The sequence below is a fragment of the Chiloscyllium punctatum genome, chromosome 26 (assembly GCF_047496795.1).
Source record: "Chiloscyllium punctatum isolate Juve2018m chromosome 26, sChiPun1.3, whole genome shotgun sequence".
Classification (NCBI taxonomy): domain Eukaryota; kingdom Metazoa; phylum Chordata; class Chondrichthyes; order Orectolobiformes; family Hemiscylliidae; genus Chiloscyllium; species Chiloscyllium punctatum.
In genome coordinates, this window is record NC_092764.1 from 78,129,406 (window position 1) to 78,141,401 (window position 11,996).

Consider the following 11,996-nt stretch of genomic DNA (forward strand, 5'->3'; position numbering starts at 1 on the left):
CTCTGACTGATCAATACAGTCATATGACAAGTCTATTCATCCTCAGACCATCTGAGTTATTAGTGTGGACTTTTGGTTTATATCGGGCATCGTTCTTTGGGATGTACTACTCTGCTGGAGGGAATTCTTGATAAGATTAACACAACTAATTTTGTGTTTTTCAAGTTTATCTCATTGTGATTTCACTATATGTTCTTTCTTCCTAGCTTTTGTACTTAGCTAATTATCAACTGGCATTCAGAATTAAAATAATCACAATTTTATTCACATGCATACAATAAAGGTTGAAAAATCACAAATTGAGTAAAGCCAACTCCACTGCTTCATAAATCATGAGACTAACTCCTAAGAATCTAAAGATCTGGCATAAAAGGCATGAGTTTTTCTTTTTCAAACATAAATCAACATAGTTTTACAGTCTATGAAACTCACTAATGGTTTACTTAATTTTTAACATTTCCGAGCTCCTTACAAAAATTACATTTTGTATCTGAAAATGGTTTCAAAAAAATCTTACCAACTACTGGATCCAAAACATCATTCTTTTCTCAGAAGTCAATGAACCTGCATCAACAAGCACAGGTTGTAGAACTCAGGCCTTACAGCCATTAGATGTCAAAGAGAGAGAAAGAAAGAGAGAGGAAATTCTTCATCATCACTTTATCACATATATATCAGTCTATTTGTTAGATCAATGTGTCTTGATTGTTACCACTTAAGTGAAATGAGCTGTAAATATTCATTTTTATGAGCACTTATGTTAGTACGTCAAGTACGTGACTGTGCTATTTTAAATACATTTGTGTATTTATTGATTAATAAGTATGATTTTACCTACGTATGTTTCTTGTAAATGTAGTTATGTGTTGTTAATCAGTGGTGAACCTTCCTTTTTTAAAGTAATCCCATGCAGTTATCAACATATATTCCTGCAACTTCTGAATTTATTTATACAGATTTCTGTCTTGTATTTGTTTATTTCTCTCTGCTTTTCTCATTCCAAATAACTCTGAGACAACAGCAACAATCAGAAATAGTATTCACCAAGATATTACACTTGCTGATTGCCAACAGACTTCCAGTGGCAGAGGTGACTAAAGTGGAGCTAGAATGAGAAACAGCTGAACACTGTCTTGGATTGCAGCCCAGAACCTCTCTGAGGATTCTGTCACTGACAGAGGTGCCCAAGGCTGACTGTCCAAGTGCCACCATTCCCTGATAATGACAAAGCGAGACGATTGGGGAAGATGCAAGTAAGATCAGGCCCAGAACTCAAACAGCAAGTCAGTTTCAGGCTTTAGTTGGCTCTGATTTTTCTGCAGTTGGCCCCCTAGAATTTGGGCATGTGCCAATGGATGGATATAACTTAACAACTAAGTTTTGTCAAAAATCCCAAGATTACAGAGCCTGCTCACATGACTGTGAATGATGTTCAATTAAACTTTGAAATCTCATCTCTTGTGATCAAATCCTGAGACTTAGCCTATCAATCTGAAACCTACTAATTGATTAAGGGAGAGAGCAAGGAAATCACTTCAAAATACCTCTTGCAAAATCCTTACAGCTGCCATTTCTTCACAATATCTTAAACAGACTCCTCAGAAGCAACTTCGTAACTCAATAAACAAGGAAAACATGAAGGTCACAGAATGATCATAAATAAAACTTGTGAAAAAGTTCTAATTTGAATCTCTTAATGTACATCTCATAGATTCGTGCACCACGGAAACAGACACTTTGATCCAACTCGCCCATTCCAACTAAGTTTCCCAAAACTAAACCCCATTTGCCTGTATTTAGCCCATATCCTTCGAAACCTTTCCTATTGATGTGCCTGTCCAAATGTCTTTTAAATGTTCTAATGCATCTACCACCTCCTCTGGCAGTTCATTCCATATATACACCACCAGCTGTGTGAAAGTGTTGCTCCTCAGCTCCCTTTCCAATTTCCAAGATGGCGGCAGAGTAGGATGCTTCAGCTGCAGCTCCTGCTCTTCAGCTGTTTCTTTTTATCTTTTCACTTTTTTTTCTTTTTCGTCTTTTTTCTTTCTCATTTCTTTACCATTAGCCTCAACACAGACCTAGTGAGGTGTCATCTCAGCCCGGTACTGTCTCAGTGCGATGATACCTTGGCATGCGAGTGGGCCCTGCCCGAGCATGGAGTTCTGGTGGTACCTGCAGCGGTGCTATCAAGAACAGGCAGCTGAGGTCTCTTGGAAGACCTAACTAAGCAGAGGACTCATCAAAGACTATTGAACTTTTAACCTTATCTCTTTATTTTTCCAAATATTCTATTAAAGTGATGCTTAATATTTTTAATTTTGTGTCTTTTAGTACCTTGTACCTAAGATGGCATTGAATGTGGCAACATTACATACATTTCACTGTACTCCTGTACTTGAGTACACGTGGCAATAAAATCTAAATCTTTTAAATCTTTCCTCTCTTACCTTAAACCAATGCCCTCTACAAGGAACAAAGAGCAAAACAGCACAGAACCAGGCCCTTTGACCCTCCAAGCCTGCGCTGTTACATTTCTAGTTTTGAATTCTCCTACCTTAAGGAAAGGATCTTTTCTATTCACCTTATCTATGCCCTTCACAATGTCACCCCTCACGCTTCAGGCTGAAATGTCCCAGCCTCTCCATCCACTCCCTTTTAACTCAAACTCTCAGTCCCATTAATATTGTTTAAGTATTTTCTGTACCCTTTCCAATGTAATAATAACCTTCCTATAGCAGGGTGACCAGAACCATTGCCAGTACTCCAAAAGTGGCCCCACCAATGTCCTATACAGCCGCAGCATGATGCTCTTATCAGGAGATCTCAACATTGCTCAGAAGCCTGGAACTATATATATGAGGCCTATTCACTTTTACTACATTTTTCACTGAAACTTTACACGATTTCTCATTTTGTGCATTGTCTTGACTACAAACAATAAGATGCACGAGTCAATGTCTACTGATCATGCAGTCACATGTCTGTAGCTTCTATCCTTCCATCATTCTTCTATTACCTCTATTGTTCACATATATGCAACCTCTTTTCCATCCTGCATGTCTTGAACCTGATGCAAAACAGCAGTCAATCAGAATCAGGGAATGATTTGGAGGTGCCGGTGTTGGACTGGAGTGTACAAAGTTAAAAGTCACACAATACTAGGTTGTAGTCCAACAGGTTTATTTGGAAGCACTAGCTTTCGAAGCACTGCCTCTTCATCAGGTGGTTGTGGAATATAAGATCATAGGACACAGAATTTATAGCAAAAGTTTACAGTGTGATGTAACTGAAATTATATATTGAAAAAGACCTGGATTGTTTGTTAAGTCACTCATTTTTTAGAATAGGCACGTTGGTTTCAGTTCTTTCATATGTAAATTCCAGAACTTTCTTAAAATTACATTCTCAAGTGAACTTTAACAATAGGTGCCATGTTGGCCCAGATAATGCATAGAAGGTGTGAGGTGCCCTGTGTGAGGCTGTCTGTGCCCAATGTTCAGACTGATTCTAAACAGGGAATAAACTTTTCACTGGTTGGAGTCAAATCTAACCCAAAAGAAGACAGTTGTGGTTGTCGGAGTTCAATCATCTCAATCCCTGGATATCATGGCAAGAGTTTCTCAGAGTAGCACTGTCCAATCATCTTCAGCTGCTTTATCAATTACCTTCCTCCTTCATAAGATCAGAAGTGGGATGTTCACTGATGATTGCACAATGTTCAATATCATTTATGATTGCTCAGATATTGAGTCAATCTGTGCCCAGCATCCATGAGCTACAGACCCTGACAGCATCCAGGTTTAGCTGAAAGATGGTATGTAATATTCAAATCACACAAGCACCAGGCAGTGATCATCTCCAACTAAAAAGGATCTAACACCTTCCCTTAGCAGTCCATGGTATTACCACTGTTGAAACACCATCAATATCCTAGGAGTTACATTGCTCTGAATATGAACTGGACCAGCCAAAAATATTATGGCTACGAGATTAGGCCAGAAGCTAGGAATTCTGCAGCAAATAACTCACTTCTTGATTCCTTAAATTCCCCATCTAAGAGATACACGACAAAATTAAATACTCTCCACTTGCCTAATTGAGTGCAGCTCTAAGAACATTTAAGAAGTTCAATGCTATCCAGGACAAAGCATCACACTTGAATATCACCCCATCCACTAACTTCAACATTCACTCCTTCCACCATTGACAGACCATGGCAGATATTTGCACCATGTTCATAATGCATTACAGTAACTTGTTCACCCATCTCTGACAGTGCCATCCAAATTCTCAACCTCTTCCACCTAGAAGGAGGAAAAAGCAGACATGGGAAGAATACTACGTGCAAGTTCCTCTCCAAATTAGATACTATTCTGTTTTGGAAACTATGCTAGCTCTTTTACTGGTGCTGTGTTAAAATCTTGAATGTTTCTATATCACATGGACTGTCACAGTCCGAGAAGACAGTTCACTGCCACTTTTCAAAGGGCAGTTAAGGATGGACAGGAAACACTGGTCTAACCAGCAATACCCACACCCCTTTAAGAATGTCTGCTGACATCCCAAAACTGCGCTCTCTATGCATTAGGAAACCAGAGATGCACAATACCCCTGCCAGCACTGTTGATGAAGTTATTCCATCCTGTTTGTTGTGTTTATTTTGCTTATTTCAGCACCATTCTCTTTACTGGCAGAGCATTTCACATAGTTTGCATGAGCAGAATATTCTACATGCACAATACAAACCTTTCAAGATGTCAGGAGACACAGCTTATTCCTTTTAAGAATAAAGAAAATACCATCTTGTTGCAACTGCTGAAAGATTTCAACATTAACTAAGACATTTATTTCCAAGTTGTAGCATCTATTTCCTCCACTTCTACTCAATCTCACTCAAACTGTTCTGGTATTGATGGTGGGATAGTAAAGTCCAGAGTGAGGAAAAATACAACAATGCACAGGACTAAATGAAAATCCTGGAATTTGAGTTTAAATAACACCTAATCTAATTAGATTAAACATTCCTATTATCTTCTAGTTGTAAGTGGATTATGTGAAATGTTTGAGACATAAAACTGCCTCTAACTTGCAATTAATTATCACCAAATTTGAATCTTATTCAGAGACTTTACAGGGTGACTGACCTGACAAATGAAAAAAGAAACACACAGCAGATGTAAACAGTGGTCTTCTACGATTAGAAATAGACTAAAATAAAAATAAACATCAAATCCTTCATCTGGAAGTGCTTCATCCTAATCCTGGATGTCTGGTAGCTATGTTTCTTGGCATTAATATTCATCACAGAATTAATAAAATGTATTCATTATATACTATAAGGCGAGACAATAGGGGAATCCTGATCAATAAGGGAATCAAGTGTTACATGGAAAATGCAGGAAAGTTGATGTGAGTAATGTCAAATCAGACTTGATTCTATTGAATAGCAGAGCAGGCTTGAGGACTGAACAGCCTATTCCTGTTCTTATCTCTTATGGCCTTTTTTGGCAATTCTGTTCAGCATGTCATTGAGTTCACCAAGATCAATTATAAAAACACTCTACAGCAAGACTTTGAATATTCTGTATAGCACATTTCTGTGTCTATATATAGAGGATACTGCATTTGCATGTATCTGTATCATTCCTGTACTTTGTTACACAATTTATTTACTACTAGAGAGTTCCTCATGAAAGCATTGTTAGCAAAGTGAAATCCTTTAAAAGAATAATTACTCATGTTAGGAATATGTTTGACTTAACTGTTCAGTATGGCGGCATGATGAATCACGCAAAGCAACTCTTCTCCACAATGAGCTGATTGGATATATAGATACAAACATTATGTACAGCACAGAATTAGGCTATCTGGCTCAACTGGTTTATGCTGGCGTTTATGTTTCTTATCAGCAGCTCCCAACCCTTTACATCTACTATCAGCATAACCTCGTACTCTTTTCTTACTTTGTATTTATCCAGCTTATCCTTAAGTGATTGATATTTGTTCAAACTAGCTCTTCCACATTCTCTGAATACAACAGCTTTTTTAGAATTTCCAATTCGATTTAGCAGTCTCTATGTATTTTCCCAGTTTTTCCAATGTTTCCCAATGTAGAAACATTGATGGAAAGATTGGATAAGACCAGAAAATAAGTGTGGGAATTCTATTTCTCAAACTTTGAGCTGTTGGTAACTTAAAAGATGATAATATGCAGTCCAGTGCTGCGTGTGCTACTGAGGGGCTGCACATTTCACCATGAACCAAGTTCATGAAAATCTAGCACCATTTAAAAAGCTGGATTGTATTACTTAAACAATCTGTAATTCTTACACAGAAGGTGCATTCTGGCTGGAGCAGGTGTTGACAGAGTCTGGGGAAGAGTATCTAACCTGAAAGAATACTGAACATAGGACAAAGAGTGTGCTGCAAGGTTCTCTTAATAACACTGGAGAGTATGATGCAACAGGTGGACAGGAGTGAAACCCTTTCCCCAAAGGGTACTAGGAGATCCAATAGGCAGGCACTGAAATTGACAGCAATAGATAGACATCATAATCAGTCTTGTCCCAAGAATGTGAAAGCAGTGTCAAAAGAAGTTCAATGAATTCACAAGTGGTCAAGTTCATTGAATCTTCAAATGCCGTACTCTTGCAAATGAACCATTAAGTCTCCACAATGTTCCATTCACCTCACACAATGTTACACATATCACCAAGCCTGCCACAACCATCCCAATTTCACTCACCCTTCCTCATTTTCAATTTCAACATTTTACATCAGAGACAACTCACAACTTTACATCACCTACACAATTGTACTAGTTCTGCATGCCTCACTCATACATCTTGCAGCTTACATGCACTACCAGGTATTTAAACATGACAACAGCATTATCCAAACAACTGCACCTTATCACTGATGCATGTCCTTCTCTCTTGCAGATAAGGCAACCATAGGCTGAAGCACCAAACCAGCAAGAAACAAACACAAATGCTGTCTTCACCCTAATGGAGGACACTGCCCCAACTATTATTGGTACAGTTGCAACCATCCACAGGTGATCTAATGACCTAAATTATTTTCTTGTATTCCATTCCCCATCATTGCACAATTTTTTCTGAGGCGAGCATGTATCTTCTGATTTTTCCTTATTTCCTCAATGGAACACTACCCTTATCTCCATTCAAATTGTCAAGAACACCCAGCTTATGCTGTGGCATAGCAGCACAGAATCTGAGAGCAACAAGACAGCGTGAAAGAGCCACCATCTCTCAATCTCTCACTTGCAGCCTACAGCCCAGACACTGGCATTCTGCATACTTTAGAGGTCAACACAGAAGCAGGATCTGCACATGGTGAGTCAGCGGGTAAGACTGGCCAGCAGCCAGGACAGAAGGAAAGGCTTGCATAAGTTCCATTTCCTGACAATGCTGCTAAGGACTTTACTGCAAAAAGCTAATGAATATGAAAAATGCTCATTGTACTGGTAGGTCTGCCAGACAGGCTGTTGTTACGAACTACGAGCATTGGGGAGTCTCCTATAAATTTGGCACAGGGTTTTGTTCAGATGTGAGAGCCCAATTTTTAAGTAGTGACTGCAAGTGGAACATGCAAGTCTTAGTACCTTAAATGTTGATGCCTTAGCTTACATTGCAATACCAAATAGAGCCAGCCAGTATCTGAGTTCAGCAGTGGCAGCACAAGTTGAGGTCATTTCAGGTCGCATTCAAGCAAGCTTAGATTATGCTGTATTGTCATGTATAACTTTGCTCAAAGGGGCTTATATGGCCTGACAGCAGTTTAGGAGAAAGTGAGGACTGCAGATGCTGGAGAGTCAGAGTTGAAAAGTGTGGTGCTGAAAAATGTACAGCAGGCAGGCAGCATCTGAGGAACAGGAGAGTTGACCTTTTGGGCATTAGCCCTTCATCAGGAATGTAGAGGGGGGAAGGGGGCTGAGAGATTGATAGGTGGGTGGGGATATGGCTGGGGTAAGGTAGGTAGGTTGGCAATAGGTAGATGCAGTTAGGAGGTGATTGTGATAGGTCAGTGGGGAGCAGATGGGTGGGAAGGAAGATGGAGAGGTAGGTCAGGTCAAGTTGGAGGGTTGCATCTGTGATGATGTGGGGGTAGTGAGATTTGGAAATTGGTGAAGTCAATGTTGATACCATGTGGTTATAGGGTCCCGAGGCAGTAGATAACGTGTTCTTCCTCCTGTCGGCAGGAGGCTTTGATTTGGCATTGGAGTAGGCCTAGGATTTGCATGTACTTGGGGGAGTGGGAGGGGGAATTGAAGTGGTTGGTCTCAGGTTGGTGGGATCGTTTGGTGTGAGTGGACCAGAGATGCTGCCTGAACTGCTCTGCAAGTTGGTGCTCGGTCTCCCTGACGTTGAGGAGACCACATTGAGAACAATGGATGCAGTAAATGAGGTGGGAGGTTGTGCAGGAAAATCTCTGCTGGATTTGAAATAATCTTTTAGGGCCTTGGATGAAGGTGAGGCAGGAGGTGAGGGTGCAGGTTTTGCATCTCATGTGGTGACACGGAAAGGTGCCGGATGTAGAGGGTGGATTGATGAGAAACGTGGACCTAATGAGGGAGTGTAGGAGGAAATGGTCTCTGCGGAACGCAGATAGGGATGGGGAGGGAAATATATTTTTGGTGATGCCAATGCCAGTGTCCCTGCTATTGCTAGTCAGTCAGCCAGTAAAGATTGTTGCTATCAATGTCAAGGAGATGCAGTCAAAAGGCAAGCCTTCTGTGTCAGAGCTGCCTGACAACACCCTCCATAGCCATCCATTGTGTCTTCTGTTGAAAATCACCGCCTTTTCACCAGCTCAAAAAACAGGCACCATTGCTGCTCCCAAGATAATGGTCATTCACTTGCTTGATATGTTCACCATGGTCATACATCAAGAGCATCAAATGTAGTGTTTCCAAAACCACCAATAAGCAGTCACTGATTGACACCATGCATCAAAGGGAAGCCTGTTAACCTGAGAAAGCACACATCATGCAAGAAATGTACATGCAGAATGCAAATGCCACTTTGATATCAAAATGGCACCATAGCATTAAATGTACAGGCACTCAGAAGCAAACTTTGCAACCATGCTATCTGTACCTAACTCATCACAAACGAACTGTTTCATAATTAGCTTTCCATTTTTCAAAAGAAAGAACCTTAGCTTGCTAAATCTTTACTCATAGGCATAATCTCCCAATGTTGGTATCATGCATTAAAATATTTTTTCCCATTACCTCTATAGCATATAGATTAATACCATGTACCATATTCCAAATATGGTCTCCCTAAGATTCACTATGGCTTCTCTACTTTTCAGTTTTCCCTACAGAAAAAAAAGTCCATAAATTTGTTTGCATAATTTATGGCGTTATTAAGCTTGGTTTAAGATTTGCATAGTCACAGAAAAATACCTGATGATAATGTTATATTCCATGAAATTATAACATTCAGTATATAAGTAAAATCTTTAATATTCCTGAACCTCACTGCTAACAGAATATTTGTACTGAACAGCAAGTTGTTCTGCATGCATTTAATGAGGCATTTGGGGTCGGCCAGTTAACTCGGTTGGCTGGTTTGTAACGCAGAGAGACACGAATAGTATGGGTTTAATTCTTGTACCGTCTGAAGTCAACACAAAGGTCCCACCTTCTTGACCTTGACTGAGGCATGGTGATCCTCACATTAAACCACCACCAGTCATCTTTCTCTAATGAGAAAGCGAACTCTATGACAATCTGACCTTTATTAGTGTTGTGCAATGGTTCCCCACTATTAACAGCATGAAGGACCAACAATGTAGTATACTTTACGGAGTCTATCAATGCACAATAATCACACCCTAAAGTCAGTCTCAGCTCAATAAACAGACAATGTAATCAGATGTCCAGTTCAGTTAAGGTCAGTGTCTGAGCAGCATACAGTTAGCTAATGAGATGCAATCTAATTGTATTTGGTAATATTTAAGCATAATAATAAAATATTAGTGACTGTAAATGAATGCACTCAATATGTTAAACAGCCTTTTCTATTCCAAATCCATTGTATTCTCATGCTCCAATCCATCATGCATATTGATATGAAGTTGATTCATACCTATTAATATTGGGCAATGAATTTATATATGTAGTTTAAAATTACAACTTTATTAGCAAGTTTATTGCATTGAGTATATGCATGCATTTGAATACTGCAAATTAACCAGTACAGTAATATTGGACATTGAGCACATGCATGCATCTTCATGTTCTCTTGCACACTGTTACTGGACAATACACCCATGCGACTTAATACTAGGAATTTAGAATTTGTTAGAGCATTTTAATATTGAATGATGAGACAATGCATGTATATTAATAAAATACTTTGAGGCTTTCCTTCATATTAGTGTGATCAACGAATCTATTGTTACATATCAGTATTATAGAATGAATAAATGCATGCATTGGAATAAAATACAGTTTTATTAGCATAATTTAATACTTAATAAGGTTTAGATGTAAATATTAATTCTGTACAGCGAATCAAACATTTCAAACTCCGGACGATGAGTAAACAGTGCATATTAATATTGCAGGGTTACCACACTAACACTGGACAATACTGGCCTATGCATATTGATACTGTAATATTAGTAAAGCCATAAATATATTATTAAACATATCAATCGTGCATATTAATACTATACAATTTATTTGCATGCTTTAATATTAAGTCCAATCACGCATATTTAATACTGTACAGAAATAAAGTGTATCATCATTGCATTTCCCCGTGCTGTTAACACTGTACAGTCAGATCGACAATAGCTATACGAAGGTGTGTTTTGTCTGCACGAATACTGTAGCTGCTGTACATGCATGAACCCGACTTGGAAACTGACTCCAACCGGAGTTTGGATGTCTTCTTTACCTCTGCACTAAAGTTGTCCTCCTCAGCCCGACTAGAAATAGCGCAAAGCCCTAGAATGAGAATGGGCACTGTCCAGCTTCGGTTCCAACACAACCCTCCGGCCATTTCTTAGCGATATGTTTTGGCTCTACCACCCCGAGCCTGGGTGATCCCCGCTGCTCTCCTTTTCCTTCTCTCTCCCGATCTGTGAACACAGTGATCGAGAAAGCCAGCGCCCTCTACAGTTTAACACAAGACCACAAGTACTTAAAGTCGAAGGACTGCCTCTTCCCGAACTCTAATTATCAGTGTTTATCACTCCACTTCCTCTTTCACTTGCAATTAGTGACCGCGGTGTTCTGTCCATACTTTGCTTTCAGCTGCAAATTCGTCTCCCTACGTTTTACATTCACGGATCGTGCAGTAGAACAATTCCTACCGGTCATTTTGCATTTCTTAATTTTTTTTGTGTGGTTTCTTGGACAAAGGCAAAATCAAGATCAAAACTTTTCCATACGAGTGCTGCAATTTTCTTAAGAACACACATGAAAACATATTTATATTTAACATATACGGTGATAAATACATACAACCACACTTTTCAGCATTAATATACATGAAATGACATGTATATAATGTTTATGTACAGTACTGTATAACGCGTTAATGTAATTATGTAAATAAGACAGTCGACATCATCTTTTGGAAGTGATGTAACGTCACATGACAACAAGTCTATTCCTTCCAATACCTTCTTGGCAGAAGTGGGATTTTGGTCTGTGTATAGTTAGTGCGTAAACAAACAGGCAATATTTGAGCTTACATCAAAATGTCCTTGTAATATTAACCAACCTCGCTGTTAAATCTAACCACAGTACTGTATATAGTGGCAGCAGGTGACTGGGTAACTGAAAAGAACAGCCAATGACCTAACAGCATGTACAGAATAGCAAACGAAACCAAACTGGAGAAGTCGTTACCATTCCAAAATGCTAGCCCAATCCAGCCTGATAAGTAGCTAAACTGGCACCAGAAATTCACAACATACTGCACTTTACTGGGTGAGCTACAGCAAAAAGT

The 11,996-nt window shown here is 39.2% G+C and overlaps 1 protein-coding gene across 1 annotated transcript in view; it reads right to left on the reverse strand.

The window, feature by feature from the left end:
* The window catches only part of LOC140453202 (matrix metalloproteinase-15-like), a 100,529-nt gene extending 89,384 nt beyond the window's left edge, over positions 1-11,145 (reverse strand). Inside the window, exon 1 of the mRNA XM_072547729.1 lies at positions 10,938-11,145. Within this exon, the coding sequence (XP_072403830.1) occupies positions 10,938-11,042 (105 nt within the window). The 5' untranslated portion in view covers positions 11,043-11,145. The remainder of the gene's footprint in view (positions 1-10,937) is intronic.
* Positions 11,146-11,996: the final 851 nt, after the last annotated feature.